We start from the raw sequence: 20,713 nt of genomic DNA, 5'->3' as shown, positions 1-20,713 counted from the left end.
CTTGTGGGGAAGAGCAAAACTAGAGGCCATCAATATAAAATAGTCACCAAGAAATCAAATAGGGAATTCAGAAGAAACTTCTTTACCCAGAGAGTGGTGAGAATGTGGAACTCGCTACCACAGGGAGTAGTTGAGGCAAATAGTATAGATGCACTTAAGGGGAGGCTAAATAAGCATATGAGGAAGAAGGGAATAGAGGGTTATGCTGATAAGAGTTAGATGAGGAAAGACGGGAGGAGGAGTGGAGCATAAATGTCAGCATGGACTGGTTGGGCCAAATGGCCTGTTTCTGTGCTGTATATTCTATGTAATTCTTTATATCACATAATCAGGTAGGTAATTAAATAATAAAGTTAAGCATCGACATTAATTTTGAATACGTCGCACTGATGGGTAGATTGCAAAGTGGTTCCATAGCGTCGCAATGAAGCAGGTCTTTCCTTCCAAGTATTCTGATGAAGGGTTAGAAACAAAATGCAAACCCATCTTTCTCGATCAGATTCTGACCGACCTACTGTGCATTTCCAGTATTTTTTATTTTTTGACCCATAGAAGTTTACAAGCGAACATTTGGTCCATCAAGTCTGTGCTGGCTCTTTGCTAGACCAATCTAGAACTAATCCTACTGTCCTGTTCTCTCCCCATGGACCTGTTTTCCCTTTGCTTCGTATATTTATCCACATTTCCCTTGAACGATGCAACCACTCCGTGCGGCAAAGCAGCCCGTGCTCCAACAACCCTCTGCGTAAAGAAATGTCTCCGAAACTCTCTCCTCACTCCCTTAGTGACAATTTTAAATTGATGATCCCTCATCACTGACACCCCAACCAGAGGAAATAGTCTTTGCCTATTCTTCACTCCATTAAAATGGACCACAACTTTAAAAAGCTCGATCAAACCTCTTCTTAGCCTCTGATGCTCCAGTGGAAATAGACCCAATATCTCAACTCTCTCCTCATAACTATAGTTTCCATCCCTGGTAAACCCACAGTGTGCTCTCTATGGGTTTAATCTCCTTACTATAATGTGGTGTCAAAAACAGAACAATGGCCTAACCATTGACTTGTGTAAATTCATCATTACTTTCACTCTTCTGTTCTTTGCGCCCATTTGTAAAAACCTTTCAGATTTCCAGCATTCACGTTTTTTTTCTTTTTGCCTTCTGATGCCAGTTCAGCGAAAGATTGGTTCACAGTGAAAGCAGACGTAGAACATTTAATGGCAACCAATGGCGAGTACACAGTGTGATACAACACCTGAAGCTTACGTTTCATGGGCTGAAAGAGGCTTTCTGTAAAGAGTCTGCCTTTTCCATTAGTGCAAATGTTCAGAGAAGAAGATAACTGGTGCTCAGTGGTGTCACTAGGATTTCGGTGATGCACTATCAACAACACCAAAGACTACGAGTTGAACTTATACGAAGTAGGCTTTTATTGACTAAGAACTGGAGCATGCCTCTGCTAGTGGATCCATCCTAAGAGCTCCCGGGGGAAGGGTGGTGAGTCACCTTTATACCCGGGCTTAGGGGTGGAGCCAGGGGCGGAGACATGCCCGGACCTGTACAGAGTTAACAGTGGTTTACCACACAGACATGTATAGAGTTAGCAGTGGTTTACCACATTCGGTATATATATTTTTTGGCCAGCTAGCTGCCCAAGCATGTGAGTTGGAGATCCCACAAGTTAAATACAGATGAGGGAGTCCATTCAGGACATCCTAGCTCATCCATTGAAAAAAGAAAGAATATTGCAGCTTTCATAAGCTGAGGACGCCCCAAAAAGCTTCAGGGTTTGAAGGGTTAACTTGAGGACAGGTTGCATAAACTTGGCTTTAGAAGGTTGTGGGTGATCTAATTGAGGTGTTTAAAATATTAAAAGGATGCGATAGGGTAGATACGGAGAAACTATTTCCTCTGGTGGGGAATCCAGAAAAACAGGTCATAATTAGGTTCTGATGAAGGGTCCCAGACCTGAAACGTTAACTCTGTTTCCCTCTCCACGGATGCTGTCTGGCCTGCTGAGTATTTCCAGTATTTTCTGTTGTTATTTCATAATTAGAGCCATTTAAGATTGAAATCAGGAAACACTTCTTCACACAAAGGTTAGTGGAAATCTGGAAGCCTCTGCCCCAAAAAGGCTGTGGCTGCTGGAGGGCAATTGTAATGTTCAAGGCCGAGATAGATTTTTGTTAGGCAAGGGCATCAAGGGATATGGTGCAAAGGCTGGTAAGTAGGGTTGAGGTACAGATCAGCCCATATCTAATAGAATGGCAAAACTGAGGATCCCCAGGTACTGATATGAACAAATAATTGGAACAAAATGCCAGCAATTATCTTTTGAAAGCCATTTCAAAAAAGCTTGTGGGGCACACATCTCACTATCCTACTGGCTAGCCATGGATCAGGATGATTTGTGAAGCGCACTAGATCCCAAGTGAGACATCATCAGCGAAAAACACACCAATGGAGATTCAAAATTCTTGACCTTTGTTGGCTGGAACCAGGAAAACGAAAGACCATCGAATCTGTCCTTCCAAACTTGGGCTGTATCTGGAGAGAGCAATTTTGAACTATGCAACAACATGGAGAATAACGCTGATAACCCGTCTATCCCTGGTGAGAGCTATGTGAAGTCAAGCATTGAGAGGAGCGCACCAGAAGCATATTGGGACAAAATGGGAGCATATTGGCTGAAGTGAGATTGTTCCTACAACTCCTTGGTGCTAATGCACTAAAAGGTCCGAGTGACAATGAATATTACACACACATTCACTACTAAATATAAATCTCCCGAGAACACTGTTTGTACTGAAACACTGCACTGTAAAAAGAGAATTCATGAAGTGCTAAACAAACGCTTGCTTTTTCAATATAATTAGATTAGAAAGCAGCTGATGTTGCATCAGTTGCAACAATGGTTTGCTTTCTGAATCTGACAAGTGCTTTCTTTGTTGACGTCATTTAAATGGAATCAATAAATGGAGGAAAAACATATTTTCCAAAGCCTGTTTCAATAGGCAGCAGATTAAATATGCATCTGAATAGGAATTTTAAGAAAAATTATCGCCTTGAGCATTGCTGGGGGGAGCTGATTGGTCAATGGCACTAATTTATGTCAGGATTAGTTTCATGAAGAAGGTTTGCAACAAGCGTCACTTTGTTAAAAGGGCTCAATTTTAATTTTAACTCCGGCGGGGGGGGGGGGGGGGGCATGGTGGTAGGCGAACGTGGCAAAGCGGGTGGCCGCTCGACCGGGAGTGGCAGCAGGCAGGCTCTGCCCATTTTAACGGCTGGGCCTCATTAGCATGGTGCTTGCCGGCCTCCCGACCAAAACGGTCCAGGGGAATGGTCTCCGGTACAAGGCAATTCCTTTCCCTCCATTAACTGAATGCAGCCAAATCCAGCTGAAAAGTATCTGGATGCAATGTTTTATTTGGATATACTGAAGAAACTGGAAACTTTTTCTAGGCCTCACATAGTACGGTGTCTATAATCCCCTTAGAAAAGCACCTCCGAGTCAGGATCGGTCACTCCTACACTGGAGGAATGGCATCTCAGCTATTAGATACTAGCTCAGTTCCCAGTCTCAATGGAGACATATGTTGGACTCTGAAATAAAGAGTAGCTTGCCTTTCAAAAGCTAGGCTTTATTAACCTTAAAAAACCAGCAGTACATGTTAAGCACCCAGTCTCAACCAAACTGTAGAGAACTGAATTTAAGATGGCCACCACAGGTCACATGGAATCAACTAACCAATAAGTTTACAGCATATATCTCAAGGCAGGAAAACAGGCAACCAATTACAATGCTTCTTATAAAACAAGAATAATCACCACAGACTCCCACTGCACAGTCTCATCCAGCGAGAGGGGAAACTATCCAAGCTTACTGCATAACTCAAGCAAATCCGTACCAGCCTGACCAAATACCAGTTTTGACAACATCCAGAGAGATGTTCGTGGGCTGGGACTCCCTGACCAGAGGACCACAGCACAGAGGCAATAGCTAAATGCTGCAGGAAGAAACAGCTCAGAAGAAAATAGAATGAAAAACCACCCAGAATTACCGTTCTTTATCAATTAACAAAGCTACAACTGATGCAGCACGTCAGTTAACGGGAATCCAAGAATGGAGAGACACTTTGATCATTCCAGGAACAGCAACCAAACCAACTGCTTAAACAAATTGAAGCTTCTCTCAGGATAGGATTATTTCTTTCATCAGTGTAAACCTATATTTAGATTCGAACAAGACATAGTCTGCGATGGCACTGCCCTATATTTCAGCTGTTTTAACTGCTTTCTATTATCTGCTGACCTACAACTGTCTGGCAGATGGTCTATTTGCACGTGGAAATGAAAATGAAAATAAGTTGATAGTCATTCGCTGTCCATGCCGTTTTACTATTTCAGGGAGCCCCAAAAAATCACCACTAGCTCAACCATCATCTCACCTCACTAATCTGTGGCGTTTCCTGAATAATTAGTTGTAAAACAAGCAGCATTTTTAATCCATCCTGACTGGCCTACTGGATCTTTACATAGAAACATAGAAGATAGGAGCAGGAGTAGGCCATTCGGCTCCTTGAGCCTGCTCCGCCATTCAATGTGATCATGGCTGATCATCCAAATTCAGTACCCGGTCCCCGCTTTCTCCCCATACCCCTTGATCCCTTTAGCCGTAAGAAATATATCCAACTCCTTCTTGAATATATTTAATGAATTGGCCTCTATTGCCTTCTGTGGTTGAGAATTCCACAGGTTCACCACTCTCTGGGTGAAGAAATTCCTCCTCATTTCTGTCCTAAATGGCATACCCCTTATCCTTAGACTGTGACCCCTGGTTCTGGACTCCCCGACCATCGGGAACATCCTTCCTGCATCTAGTCTGTCCAGTTCTGTCAGAATTTTATAAGTTTCAATGAGATCCTCTCTCATTCTTCTAAACTCCAGCGAGTACAAGCCCAATCGTCCCAATCTCTCCTCATGCATCATTCCTGCCATCCCAGGTATCAACCTGGTGAATCTTCGCTGAACTCCTTCCATGGCAAGAACATCCTTCCTCAGATAAGGCGACCAAAACTGCACACAATGCTCAAGATGTGGTCTCACCAAGGCCCTGTACAACTGCAGCAAGACATCCTTGTTCCTGTACTCAAACCACTCGCTACGAAGGCCAACATACCATTTGCCTTCTTAACCGCCTGCTGCACCTGCATGCTTACCTTCAGCGACTGGTGCACAAGGACACCCAGGTCTTGTTGCACTTCCCCTTCTCCCAATCTATTGCCATTCAGATAATAATCTGCCTTCCTGTTTTTGCCACCAAAGTGGATAACCTCACATTTATCCACGTTATATTGCATCTGCCATGCTTCTGCCCAATCACCCAACCTGTCCAAATCATCCTGGAGTTTCTTGGCATCCTCCTCACAGCACACACGCCCACCCAGCTTTGTGTCGTCTGCAAATTTGGAGATATTACATCTAGTTCCCTTGTCTAGATCATTAATATATATTGCGTCGGCGGGAATCTCGAGCGGCAGAGCGGGGCTATAAAAGGCCCCAGAGACCAGGTAAGGCCTCACAGCGTCGGCAGGAATCTCGAGCAGCAGAGCAGGGCTATAAAAGGCCCCAGAGACCAGGTAAGGCCTCACAGCATCGGCAGGAATCTCAAGCAGCAGAGCGGGGCTATAAAAGGCCCCAGAGACCAGGTAAGGCCTCAGAGCATCGGCGGGAATCTCGAGCGGCAGAGCGGGGCTATAAAAGGCCCCAGAGACCAGGTAAGGCCTCAGAGCATTGCCGGGAATCTCGAGCGGCAGAGCGGGGCTATAAAAGGCCCCAGAGACCAGGTAAGGCGCACCAGTCTCCGAACTCGGAACTCGGAGGGAAGGAGAGAGGTAAAAGGTAACCAAGTGTGACGTCACCAGAAAGCGGGTAAGTGATTGGTTGGTGAGTATTTCTCTTTTTTTTAAGCTTAAACTCTGGTTTTGAGTTTCTAAGGTGTGATATTCATCATCTAGAATCGGGGCAGAGGGTATTTAAAAATAATATTAATAAATTTAATTAATTACATAGAATGGGAGATCAGGTGATGTGTTGCTGCTGCAATATGTGGGAGCTGGTGGACACCATTGATGCTCACGGTGATCACATTTGCAGTAAGTGTTGGCTGCTCAAGGAATTCCGGCTCCGTGTTGAAGAGCTGGAGTCCGAGCTTCAAACACTGAGACACATCAGGGAGTGGGGAGAGTTACTTGGACTCTGTGTATCAGGAGGTAGTCACACCAATTAGATTAATTAATTCAGATGTAGTCCGTGGCCAGGGTCAGGATGGTGTGACTAGAAGTGAGGCAGGTACGGGGATCCAGGAGGTAGAGTTGGAGGAGCCGCAGCCCTTGCTCTTGTCCAACAGGTTTGAGGCTCTTACTCCCTGTGAGGATGGGAACAGGGACTGTGGGGAGGATGAGCAACCTGGCCACAGCACCGTGGAGTGGGGGGCCATTCAAGTGGGGGGAGTTAAAAGAAATGTTGTAGTGGTAGGCGATAGTATCGTTAGGGGGATAGATAGAGTTCTTTGCAGCCGAGAGCGAGAGTCCCGAAGGCTGTGTTGCCTGCCCAGTGCCAGGGTTAAGGACATTTCCTCCGGGCTGGAGAGAAACTTGGAGTGGGAGGGGGAGGATCCAGTTGTTGTGGTCCATGTTGGTACCAACGACATAGATAGGACAAGGAAGGAGGTTCTGCTGAGGGAGTTTGGGCAGCTAGGGGCCAAATTAAAAAGCAGAACCACAAGGGTAATAATCTCTGGATTACTACCTGAGCCACGTGGAAATTTGGCTAGGGTAAATAAAATTAGAGAGTTAAATGCGTGGCTCAAAGACTGGTGTGGGAGAAATGGGTTTTGCTTCCTGGGACACTGGCATCAGTACTGGGACAGGAGGGAGCTGTTCCGTTGGGACGGACTTCACTTGGCCAGTGCTGGGACTAGAATCCTGGCGAATCGAATAACTAGGACTGTAGAGAGGGCTTTAAACTAATTAGTGGGGGGGAGGTTTTAAGAGAGCGAAAAATAAAAATGACAGCGGAGAAGGCAATAGAGCAAGGTAGCAGAGGGGAAATAAAAACCAGAGCATGTCAGGAAGGGACAGAATGTATAATGATAAAGGTAAAGTAGTAAAAGGGGTAAAAGCAGGAATAAATTGTCAGAAAACACATTTGAAAGTACTTTATCTGAATGCACGCAGCATTCATAACAAAATTGACGAGTTGACGGTACAAATAACTACACATGGTTATGATTTGGTGGCCATTACGGAAACATGGCTGCAAGATAATCATGACTGGGAACTAAACAGGGTATTTGACAATTAGGAAGGACAGACAGGAAGGAAAGAGAGGTGGGGTTGCTATGTTAATCAAGGATGGAATCACTGCAATAGTCAGAAATGGTATTGGGTCAAAGGAGCAGGATAGTGAAACAGTTTGGGTGGAGATAAGGAATAATAAGGGGGAAAAGTCACTAGTGGGCATAGTCTATAGGCCTCCTAACAGTTGCAACTCTGTTGGTCGGAGTATAAATCAGGAAATAGTTGGGGCTTGTAATAAGGGAACAGCTATAATCATGGGGGATTTTAACTTTCATATTGACTGGACTAATCAAATTGGGCATGGCAGCATTGAGGAAGAGTTCATAGCGTGTATTAGGGATGGGTTCCTTGAGCAGTATGTAACTGAACCAACCAGGGGGCAGGCAATCTTAGATCTGGTCCTGTGCAATGAGACAGGATTAATAAAAAATGTCCTAGTAAAGGATCCCCTTGGAATGAGTGACCATAATATGGTTGAATTCCAAATTCAGTTTGAGGGTGAGAGAGTTGGATCTCAAACCAGCGTACTAAGCTTAAATAAAGGAGACTATGAAGGTATGAGAGTAGAATTGACTAAAGTGGACTGGGAAAACAGATTAAAGTGTAAGATGGTACAAGAGCAGTGGTCTACATTCAAGGAGATATTTCACATCTTTCAAGATAAATATATTCCACTGAGGAAAAAGGGGAGTAAAAGTAAAGACAGCCATCCGTGGCTTAGTAAAGTAATAAAGGATAGTATTCGACTGAAAACAAGGGCATATAAAGTAGCCAAATCTAGTGGGAGGATAGAAGATTGGGAAGCATTTAAAAGCCAGCAAACAATAACTAAAAGATTAATTAAGAAAGGGAAGATAGATTATGAAAGTAAACTAGCAAAAAATATAAAAACAGATATAAAAACAAGGGTTTCTACAGCTATATAAAAAGAAAAAGGGTGGCTAAAGTGAACGTTGGTCCCTTAGAGGATGGGACCGGGAAACTAGTGGTGGGGAACATGGAGATGGCAAAGACGCTGAACAAATATTTTGTATCAGTCTTTATAGTAGTAGAGGACACTAAAAGTATCCCAACACTGGACAAACAGGGGGCAATGGGGGGGGCGGGGAGGAGCTAAACACGATTAAAATCACTAAGGAGATGGTACTCAGTAAAATAATGGGACTTAAGGCGGATAAATCCCCCAGACCTGATGGCCTACATCCTATGGTCTTGAGAGAAGTGGCGGTAGGGATTGTGGATGCATTGGTGATCATTTTCCAGAACTCCCTGGACTCAGGAAAGGTCCCGGCAGATTGGAAAACTGCTAATGTAACACCCTTATTTAAGAAGGGAAGTAGACAAAAAGCTGGAAACTATAGACCAGTTAGCCTAACATCTGTGGTTGGCAAAATGTTGGAGTCCATTATTAAGGAAACAGTAACAGAGCATTTGGATAAACATAATTTAATAGGACAGAGTCAGCATGGTTTTACGAAGGGGAAGTCATGTTTGACAAATTTGCTCGAATTCTTTGAGGATGTAACATACAGGGTGGATAAAGGGGAACTAGTGGATGTAGTGTATTTGGACTTCCAAAAGGCATTTGACAAGGTTCCACACAAAAGATTACTGATCAAGATAAGAAATCACGGGATTGTGGGTAATATACTGGCATGGGTGGAAGATTGGCTATCTAACAGAAAACAAAGAGTTGGGATAAATGGTTCGTTCTCAGGCTGGCAATCAGTAACTAGTGGTGTTCCGCAGGGGTCAGTGCTGGGACCCGAACTCTTTACAATCTATATTAACGATTTGGAGGAAGGGACCGAGTGCAACATATCCAAGTTTGCCGATGATACAAAGATGGGAGGGAAAGCAGTGAGTGAGGAGGACATAAAAAACCTGCAAAAGGGCATAGGCAGGCTAAGTGAGTGGGCAGAGATTTGGCAGATGCAATATAATGTTGGAAAGTGTGAGGTTATGCACTTTGGCAGAAAAAATCAAAGAGCAATTTATTATCTAAATCGAGAGAAACTGCAAAGTGCTACAGTACAAAGGGATCTGGGGGTCCTGGTGCATGAAACACAAAAAGTTAGTATGCAGGTGCAGCAGGTGATCAGGAAGGCCAATGGAATCTTGGCTTTTATTGCAAGGGGGATGGAGTATAAAAACAGGGAAGTCTTGCTGCAGTTATATAGGGTATTGGTGAGGCCACACCTGGAATACTGCGTGCAGTTTTGGTTTCCATATTTAAGAAAAGATATACTTGCTCTCGAGGCGGTTCAGAGAAAGTTCACTTGGTTGATTCCAGAGATGAGGGGGTTGACGTAGGAGGAAAGGTTGAGTAGGTTGGGACTCTACTCATTGGAGTTCAGAAGAATGAAAGGCGATCTTATCGAAACATATAAGATTGTGAGTGGGCTTGATCGGGTGGATGCGGTGAGGATGTTTCCACTGATGGGTGAGACTAGAACTAGGGGGCATAATCTTAGAATAAGGGGCTGCCCTTTCAAAACTGAGATGAGGAGAAACTTCTTCACTCAGAGGGTAGTAAATCTATGGAATTTGCTACCCCAGAGAGCTGTGGAAGCTGCAACATTAAATAAATGTAAAATGGAGATAGACATTTTCCTAGCAGATAAGGGAATTAGGGGTTACGGGGAGAGGGCAGGGAAGTGGACGTGAGTCTAGATTCAGATCAGCCATGATCCTATTGAATGGCGGAGCAGGCCCGAGGGGCCGTATGGCCTACGCCTGCTCCTATTTCTTACGTTCTTATGTGAATAGCTGGGGTCACACAATACACTGGTGACATCTGGACACTCTTAAGATAGGTCTTCTTGCTCAGCCTGATGTACATCTGGACTACTTGTACCCAAAGACAGGAGCGATTCAAGAACCATTCGTCCCACGCCACAAAACACCCAGCCCAGATGAGCAAACAAACAAGGTTTCTCTATTGGTGAAAAAGCCATGCACAGCATATCAAAGGTTATGCTGCGTCACAGTGTCAAAATGAGCTACACAGTTGCTCACTATAGCGGCCATATAGGTGATGGTGACAGCTCAAAGTGATTCTTTGATGGTCGGGGGGACTGGGACTAGCTGAACTGCTCTTGCAGAGAGCTGGCACGGGCTCAACGGGCCGAATGGCCTCTTTCTGTGCTGTAACCATTCTATGATTCTATATAAGATTACAACAGCCTGTACAAATCGAGGCTCCGCATATGCAGTGGAATGAAGCACCTTACCGTTGTAGGTCACCCTTGGCTTGGTCAGACACATGACAAGGTGCAAATCCATTTCATCCGTAGAAACAAACTTTGAGCACACAGGACACTTGAAACCTGGTTTTAAAAAAAGAGAGAATAAATTAAATGATACAAATTTAGATCAATGAGGAAAGCCTATATTTGATGCACAAACACTATCTTATATTGGTCCATAGGCGATTGTGACACACTAAAGCACAGAAATACCTGAGGCACAGCTGCCTGTATGACACTCGTACAAGCAAAGGTAACCCATTACTGGAGGCAGTGCAAGCTGCTTTGTAGCACATTGTAAGTGCTTCTCAAAATAAATTAATAAAAAAAAGGAGTAATTAGGAGATTCAGTCAGTACAGAGAATAAGAGTTCTGTTACTTGGAGGCAATAATCCACTGCTACTCTAATAGACCACTTAACAGTTGAAAATTAGCAATACGACTGCACATACATGGCAATTTTCTTTTCTTATCACTGTTGGAGAAATGCAAGTTGAAACAAACACTTATACATCATCACAATGACGGAGTGACACCACAAAATATTTGTAACTGCTTTTCCTGGGGCTCTCAATAAAGTACACGTTTTCTGGCATAAGAGCTAGTGAATAGGAGACACAGGTCACTGTAGCAGTGCAGTCTCCCCAATTTAGAGATTGGCTGTAACCCACATGCAACTTGTTCCCTCATGAATGGAGAACTTTGCCATGTTGTAATCTGGACAATTCCGTTCATCACATCATCACCTGGCGAAAGCACTTGGACAATCGAACTCCTCTCAACTCAGATGCCCAGGTTGTGCTGCAGCATGCCCTGTTAATTAGACTTGTTCCTGCACGTCAAGGTTTTAAAACATTTTGCCCACAAAGTTGCTGGAAGTGAGCTGATAATGCCACAGTGAGGGCAACAGGGCATCTGGGGCTTTGGTGAACAACAGGACAACCAATGAGATTAAAGGATTGAACAGTAAACAGAGGAAGGACTGAGAAGGAGGGTGAATTAGAGTGGGTGAATTCAATGTCAAATCAGCTACAGTAAGAGAAATAAAGGAAGGAAAGAAAGATTGGATTAAGAGTGAGAGAGAAAAAACAAAGACAGAAAGGAAAAGTAAGAAAAAAAATGAAAAATTTAAAATTTGACATTTCTTAAATTTCCAAGAATTCAGAATCTGAAGGAACAAGACTTCACACTTTTAATTGTTCACTTTCTGGGCAAGAGATGTTGATTGGCAGTCATTACCAATTATCACATTGTTGTTAAAAGTGTACTTATGCTGATAATTACTAGACTTAACTTTCTGTGGCGAGTTTAACGGGCAATTAATGTGCAAATGCAGCAACTTCATGAAAATCACGGGGCGGTTAAGGGCGAGATGCCATTTTCGCGAAGCTAATGGCGGAGTGGCACAAATCAGCCAGCAACTTGTGGCGATTCGCAATTCACGGGGTATCTCTTCCTCGCCACAAGTTGTTGGTCAATTTGCACATTAATAATGGTGTGTGTCGCTCAGATGCCATTATTTTTTCAGCAAAATCTGGGGCAGAGTTTCACTGTTAGACGGTCCTGCTCTCATGTAGACTTTTTGATGATTCAAAAAGGAATTCAAAGTCTGTTGAATAGCTTGCTGCAATAAACTATAACAACAGCAACATGTATTGATATAGCACCTTTAACATAGTAAAACGTCCCAAGGTGCTTCATATGAGCGTAATCAGACAAAGATAATTGTCACTGAGCCAAAGGAGGAGACAGTAGGACAGGTGACCAAACGTTTGGTCAAAGAGGTAGGTTTTAAGAGCTCCCTTAAAGGAGGAGAGGGAGGTAGAGAGACAGAGAGGGAATTCCAGAGCTTAGGCTCTAGGCAGCTGAAGGCACGGCTGCCAATGGTGAGGCGAAGGGAGTCGGAGATGCACAAGAGGCCATGCAGCCCATGAAGTCAAATACCTTGAACAACTCTACTAACATCTCTCACACATTTTAGTGGGTGGGTAAGGTAGATTGTTTACTGCCTTCATCATAAAAGCATTTGGCAATGCAGCCCTTATTCATCAATAAACTGCAATAAAAGACAATGAGTCACTATTACATGGCACCATGATCAAAGTGATGTAGCCTCTGATGGTGCAAACAAAACAAGGCTTGCAAAACCAAAACTTTCCATCAGGTAATGCCCCTTACATTCAGAGGTTTGTTGCTTTCCTTTCAACCAAATTGTTAATAGCTAACTGAAGAGTACTTACAACAAGTCTCCTGGTCTATCTGCTTGTAATCCAAGCCAGATCAGCACTTGGCTACAGTGAGTGCACACGCAATGGTGATACTGCATGCAGTTAACTGACGGGCATAATTTGTTAAATCGAATTATTTAAAATATTCCAATTTTACTTCAATAAATCCATTATTTCTCATATGCATAGAATATATTAAAAAGTTTTCTGTCATCCTTTCCCATTATAAATACCTATGACCACATTTATAATAGAAACTGTCTATGTAAACTTGTCACGCTGTAATAGAGAGGCTGCAATGCCAGCACTAGCAGGAGGGTGTAATTACAGTGTGACAAGTTTACATAGGCAATTTCCATTATAAATAAGGGCACAGGGATTTAGAATAGGAATATAAAAATAAGGGAGAATATATGACTTTAAAATGGGGATTGAATTACATTTGCATACCCTGGTCCAATTATTGCCCCTGTCCTTTAACCTCACCACCTGAAGACTACATTGGTCTCCACTCCCTGTGTGTAATGCCAATGGGCAATCAACTTGTATGTTGTAATTTATAATACATAGCTTTGTCATTTTGCCAAGGCTACAACATATAAGAAACAGCAGAGCAGCACAAATGTATTCATATAACAGAGAGCACATTTTATAAGTAAGATTGTCAGATGAAAGCTCAACTCAGTTAATGATTGATAAATTGAACATTCTCATATTACCAAGCACTAAACTATAGGCACACTTAAAGAACATGAACTTGTTTAGAGAAGAACCTGCTTTGCCTTTACAGTGTCGTGCTACTTTTTAAGCATTGCCTGTAGTGACAGACTACTCAGCAACACCTGTACCTGTATCTGTACAAATAGATCTTTCCACTCTGCTGATATACTTCACACGCATGGTGTTTACTGAAACGGTCTCTGGTGTTGGGAAGGCAGATTTGTCTCTTCTCCCCCACTCACTCCTATAGTGGCACTTCCTTCAATTAGGGAAGGGGAGGAGGGGGGAATCAGTCAAGCTTCCTGCTTCCAATTACTATCCAATGGCACAAGCTGGTTCTTGGCTCAGTGGTAGCACTCTTGCCTCTGAGTCATCGTGGGGTCAAGCTCCACTCCAGAGGCTTGAGCACATAATCCAGGCCTACACTACAGTGCAGTACTGAGGGAATGCTGCACTGTCGGAGGTTCCGTCTTTTGGATAAGGCATTAATTCAATTCAAATCGCTTTATTGGCATGACAAGGTACATCTTATGTTGCCAAAGCATCAAAAAACATTCATGGTTGAACACAAAAAATACAGATCTATCCATACAGTGTATAAACAGATATATCCCTGAGTGTATAAATATACATTCATATAATTTGTATATACTCTTTTCTTATATTTAGTGGTTGTCCCTCTGTTTATGGCAAGCTGTAACATAGTGTGCCGCTAAGATTACACACTTTCTCTCTTTCCCTAGTAGGTATGGGAGTTTTTGGTCGTCATTCAAATTTCTGAATTCCGGGCATATTTTTGTGAATTTTGGGTAGAAATTCTCCCTTATGCCCTGATATTTTCTACAAGCTGTGAGGAAGTGCATCTCTGTCTCCACCACCCCCTGACTGCAGTGAGAGCATATCCTGTCCTCTCTTGGTAGCCGGGTCTGCCTGTACCAAGGCCACGTTTTCCCTCTCAGGTGGACGTAAAAGATCCCGTGGTAATTTTCGGAGAAGAACAGGGGCATTCTCCCCTGTGTCCTGGCCAATATTAATCCCTCAACCAACATCACTAGAAACAAATTACTGCTCTGTTAACCCATGCTGTTTGCTCACAAATTGGCTGCCGCATTTCCCTACATTACAACAGTCACTACATTTCAAAAAGTACCTCATTGGCTGTGAATCACTTTGGGACGTCCTGAGGGTGTGAAAGGCACTGTGTAAATGCAACTCCATTCTTTCTTTATAATTCACAAATGACACTGTTGTGAGTGAGTTATTCAGGTCTCTCACACAAATGAAACAGATGTGCTTGCTATTCCACCAACCTTCACATGGCAACCACACAAGCCTTTTACGTGGTACAATTAAAAATAACAACTTCCATTTATATAGCACCTTTAATGTACTAAAATATCCCAAGGCGCTTCACAGGAGCATTACCAAATACATAAGGAGATATCAGGACAGGTGACCAAAAGCTTGGTCAAAGAGATAGGATTTAAGGATCGTCTTAAAGGAGGAAAGAGAGGTAGAGAGGCAGAGAGGTTTAGGGAGGGAATTCCAGCGCTTAGGGCTGAGACAGCTGAAGGCAATGATGGAGCGAAGAAAATCAGGGGTGCACAAGAGGTCAGAATTAGAGGAGTGCAGAGATCTCAGAGGGTTGTAGGGCTTGAGGAGGTTATATAGGGAGGGGCGAGGCTATGGAGGGATTTGAACACAGGATGCCAAGGGCCTTATTAGCTGACTATTCCAATACTTTCCTGGCCAGCCTGCCACCTTCCACCCTCCATAATCTTCAGATCATCCAAAACTCCAAGGCTCGTATCCTAAATCGCATGAGTCGCATTCACCCATCACCCCTGTGCTCACTGACCTACATTGGCCCTCCGTCCGGCAATGCATCGATTTTATATTCTCATCCTAGTGTTCAAATCCCTCCATGGCCTCACCCCTCCCTGTCTCTGTAATCTCCTCCAGCCCTACACCACCGGACCCCAACCCTCACTTCAGGGCCGAAGGCAAAACTGGGACGGCCGGTTCAAGCAGGCTCATTATCAAAAAGAAATCTGTGCTGCTCTGCTGTTTCGCTTCTGTTATGGCCTTGACAAAACAAACCCAACCTCGATTAAAGGCATTTAAGAGATTTAGGTGGCAAGTCAGCACTTACAAACCAATCATTAGCAATAACACTCCCCACCCAAAGTTTGGTAGGGTCAGGTGAGAATTAAAATTTATCATTTGGAATGTCATTCTCCCTTAGACAATTCTCACCCACTTTGTGTTAGCCTTTTCAATCTACATCTAGATTTCACACAATCCAACTGTTCTGAAAATACGGTATTCAGTTTCCCAGGAGTAAACCGCTCGATAAAATTGATGCTGATTTTCATAGAGCTGGCTGAGTTCCCATCATAATTACAAGAATATCTTTATTTCACCCCCCTGATCTGTTTGGCTAGAAGACAACACATTATCTACATCAGGATCAGCCTTTCAGTGCTTCCAATAGCCTTTCAGTGATTGCTCTGGTGCTTATCCTGGACAGCTGACAGCAGCTCAATGCAGGCAGCAGTTCATTATTTTAACTATTCATTACCCCATACTCTTTCCAGGAACTGATATCCACAAGTACAATATCAACTAGAGCAAACCACCAATGTGTTTAACTCCACACAACTTATTCCCTCTTCAATGCATTATGAATGATAAAACTGCTCGTTCATTTTTTCTATGAAGAATCCTTTGAGGGGATTAGAGCCCATCTCTTCAGTTCCACAATACAAAACCCAAAAACATAAGAAATCCAAGCCATCAATTCCTGTTTTATCTCTTGGACTATTGAGCTTGCTAGTTGTTTGAAGTCAGTCACAGTAAAATCATGATATGCGTTCCAGATCATTGAACAACAACTTGCATTTATATAGTGCCTTTAAGCTAGAAAAATGTCACAAGGCATTGTACAGGGGCGTAATCCCAAAAAAATGGGAGGCCGGGCCAAAGCAGGTGATATTAGATGGGGTGGCCAAAAGTTTAATCAGAGTGGTAGGAGTTAAGGGGGGCCTTAATAGAAGAGAGGGAGAGAGAGAGAGAAAGAAGGGTTCCAGGAGGGAATTTCAGAACATGGGGCCTAAGCAGCCAAGTATGAGGTAAAGCGAGGGGGGTGCACAAGAGGCCAGAGTCAAAGGAACAGGGAGCTTGGAAGGAGGTTGTAGTGTTGAAGGCGATTACAGAGATAGGGAGGAGCAAAGCCTTGAGAGATTTAAACACAAGGACGAGAATTTTAAATTAAAAATTGGAGTCATTGGGAGACCGAGAGCCAATACCATTTTGTCCACTTACTTAATCTATCAATGTCCTTTTGCAACTTTCTGCTCCCGTTTACACGATTTACTCTGCCACCTAACTTATTGTCGTCAGCCAACTTAGATATATTCCTTCATCTATTCCTTCATCCAAATCATTTATAAGTATATAGTGAAAAGCTGAAGCCCAGAGCAGATCCCTGGGGATCTCCACTAGTCACGCCCTGCCAATTTGAGTACATACCCATTATCCCTACTCTCTGTCTCCTAACCAATTCCCTACAGAGCAGTTAGCTTAATGTCAGTGGTAGGGAAGATAATGGAATCTGTACTCAAAGATGTAATAGAAAAACATAGAATCATAGAATAGTACAGCACGGAAGGAGGCCGTTTGGCCCACCTGGAAACCATAAATACAATAAAGAGTAGCCAGCATGGATTTCAAAAGGGATGGTCATACTTGACCAACCTTATTGAATTCTTTGAAGAAGTAATAGAAAGAGTAGACAAGAGTAATTTAGTAGATGTGATATATTTGAATTTTCAAAAGGCCTTTGATAAGACTCATGACTAAGGTCAGAACATGTGGAGTCAGGGGACAAGCAACTTTGGATAGCAAGCTGGCTACAAAACAGAAATCAGAGAGTAGGAGTTAAAGGTAGTTGTTTAGGCTGGTGGAAGGTGGGAAGTGGTGTTCGTTCAACAGGGACCGGTGCTGGGACCACTGCTGTTCACCATTTACATAAATGATTTAGACTTGGGAATCGGAAGTACAATTTCAAAATTTGCCAACAGCACCAAATTGGAGGGTGTATTTAATACAGAGGAGGATTGCAACAAAATACAGGACGACATTAATAACCTTGCAGAATGGGTGTGTAATTGGCAAATGAATTTCAATATAGGTCAGTGTGAAGTGGTGCATTTTGGTAGGAAGAATAAGGAGGCCACATACTGCATGGATGATGAGTCTAAATGGAATAGAGAGAGCAAAGGGATCTGGGGGTACAGATACACAAATTACTAAAAGTAGTGACGCAGGTTAAAAAGGCCTCGCTCAATCAACATAACAAAAACAGATTATTTGGTCATTATCACATTGCGGTTTGCGGGAGCTTGCTGTGCGCCAATCGACTGCTGCGTTTCCGCCATTACAACAGTGGCTACACTTCAAAAAGTACTTCATTGGCTGTAAAACGCTTTGGGACGTCCGGTGGTCATGAAAAGCGCGATATAAATGTAAATCTTTCTTTTTTTCTTTTAATCTCATCAGTTTCTTCATCATTTAAAAAAAACTTATATTGAATCTAGTTAGTTCCTCCCTTGATTTATTTTTCTTTTTTCTTTGTCTCTCTGGTACTTTATCCTCATCCTCTAATGTGAAGTAGCTATTTAGTAAGTCCGTCATTTACTGCTTTCTAATTACAGTATCACCTGCGGCTGTCATTAGGGGCCCCACATCACTCTTAGCCACCCTCTTTCTCTTAATATATTCGTACAAACCTTTAGTGTTGCCCTTGCTATCCCTTGCAAGCTTTTCCTCATATTCCCTTTTAGCAGTTCTTACCACTTTCTTCGTATCCCTTTGTTGTTCTTTCTATCTTTATCTCTCCCAGGCCACTGAATCTCCACTGTTCTTTGCCTTTGAACAAGCCCTTTCTTTTAGTTTCATACAATTTCTCACTTCCCTGGTTGGCCAAGGTTGTTTAATTGCACCTGTAGAGCTCTTGCCCTTTAGGGGCAGGCACAGGTCTTGTTTTCTACCAAATACCCTTTTGACTACCTCCCACTGTTCATCCATTGTTTTATCCGTTAATAGTGCTGCCGAGTCTATTGTGGTCAATTCCTGCAGCATCCCTCCAAAGTCAGCGCTACCTAAATTTAAAACCTTGGTTCATGACTCTCTCAAACCTAATATCGAATTCTATCATGTTATGGTAACTGTTAGCTAGGTGTTCCTTTACCGTTAGGTAGATGTAGAACTAAGCGAGGCAGCTCTTGAGGAACTAACCAAGGTAAAGACATTCAAATCTAAAAATTTGGTCATGCAGAGCAGGTCGTGCACTGCAGCCTTCTCATCAATATGTCCTGAAAAGTCTCGTTCCACTTAATGAATACAATAAATCAGTATGAACAAACAGTGCTGCCAGCGTACAAACTGTTTGTTCTGTAGGTGTTTTTGTCTTATAATACTCCTTTGCAGCGCCTTGGGATGTTTTAAAGGCACTATATAAATACACGTTGTTGTTGTTGTAGGTTTACCTGACACATTCAGTAATGAGCAGGAATCAAGAGTGTTCACTTGGACACCTCTTCAGAAATATTCAACTTGGCTTGCAGATTGTAAAGGAATTAACAGCAACGGCAGCATTTATGTAGTGCCTTCAATGATCTAAGACGCTTCACAGAGACAAAGGAAAAATAGACGGCTCCCAAAAAACATTTGAGTCATTGGGGGAACAGGAGCCAACTTAGCTCATTGAGGACGGGGGGCGGATGGGCTAGCAGGACTTGTCACACGGAAGGATATGGGCACAGAGTTTTGGATAAATTGGTCTATAGAGCGTATGAGGGATTCAGGGGCAGATGGGCTGAAGTATTGACAGATGGGGGTGATGTTATAGAGGTGGAAGCAGATGGTGTAATGGAGAAGGATATGGGATTGTTCGGGGTCAAACAGCACCCAAGAGAGGTAGAACTGAGTGTTATTAGCATACATGTGGAAGCTGACCTCATGTCTGTAAATGATGTAACCAAGGGGCAGTCTGTAAATGAGGAAGAGAATGGGCCAAGAAGGAAAAGACAAAAATACTTGCATTCATATAACGCCTTTCATAACCTTAGAACATCCCAAAGCGCTTTACAGCCAATTAAGTACTTTTGGTGTGTAATCACTGTTGTAATGTAGGAAACGCAGCAGCCAATTTGCATATAGCAAAGTCTCACAAGCAGCAATGTGACCATGACCACGTAATCTGCCAGGACACTGGGCAGAACACCCCTGCCATAGGATCTTTTACACCCACCCAAGACAGCAGATGGGGCCTCAGTTTAATGTCTCATCCAAAAGACGGCACCTCCAACAGCGCAGCACTTCCTCAGTACTGGAGTGTCAGCCTAGATCTTCTGCTCAAGTCTCTGGAGTGGGACTTGAACCCACAACCTCCTGACACAGAAATGAAAGTGCTACCACCACTGAGCCAAGGCTGACACCAATGAATGGATCTTTGGCGTCCTCCGGAATTGAAGGTGTGGAGTTGGAAGAAGGAGCTATTGCTAGAGATCCTCTGGCTATGACAGGGTAGAGAAGAGTGGAACCAAGTGAGAGCAGTCCCATAGGCTAGAGAATGGAAGAGGTGTTCACAGAATCATACAGCACAGGAGGAAACCATTTCACCTATTGTGCCCGTGCCAGCTCTTTGAAAGCTATTCAATTAGTCCCATTCTCTTGCTCTTTCCCTATGGACCTGTGTTGGAGGAGGATTGTGCAATCAACTGTGCCAAAGGTGGCAGAGAAGTCAAGGAGAGATAATGCACTATGGTCACAGTCACAGAGAATGTTTCGATATAGTGAAGCCCAATTGAAGCGATTCTAATAGAACAATGGACATAGATCTGAGAGTCGACAACAAATGAAGACAATGAATAGAAAAGGGAGGTTGAAGATGGGGCAGTAGCTAGTGAGGGCAGAGGGGTTATGGTGATAGTTCTGAAAGGGAGGTAGGCAGTACATGAGAAGAGAGGATCATTTATATTAGCTAGCATGGAGGCCAGGAAGTAGTTGTTTGGTCAGCAGTTTAGTGGGAATGAAGTCAAGGGAGCAGGAAGTATGTTTGGGGAGGACTTAAAGGGAAATAGGGGAAAA

General features: G+C 43.2%; 1 protein-coding gene across 2 annotated transcripts in view; it reads right to left on the bottom strand.

The window, feature by feature from the left end:
* LOC147117777 (E3 ubiquitin-protein ligase znrf2-like) overlaps positions 1-20,713 on the bottom strand; it is a 234,525-nt gene that overhangs the window by 63,011 nt on the left and 150,801 nt on the right. Inside the window, exon 2 of one of the 2 annotated variants that reach the window (XM_085989041.1) lies at positions 10,599-10,694. The exons of the other annotated variant lie outside the window; for it this stretch is intronic. Coding sequence (XP_085845167.1) covers positions 10,599-10,694 — 96 coding nt within the window. The remainder of the gene's footprint in view (positions 1-10,598; positions 10,695-20,713) is intronic. 2 annotated transcript variants of the gene reach the window in all.

Source organism: Somniosus microcephalus, chromosome 5, assembly GCF_052327205.1.
Source record: "Somniosus microcephalus isolate GS21.2 chromosome 5, FLI_Smic_1.0, whole genome shotgun sequence".
NCBI lineage: Eukaryota > Metazoa > Chordata > Chondrichthyes > Squaliformes > Somniosidae > Somniosus > Somniosus microcephalus.
The sequence above is the reverse complement of the archived record's forward strand: the minus strand, read 5'-3'. Positions and strand labels throughout refer to the sequence as shown.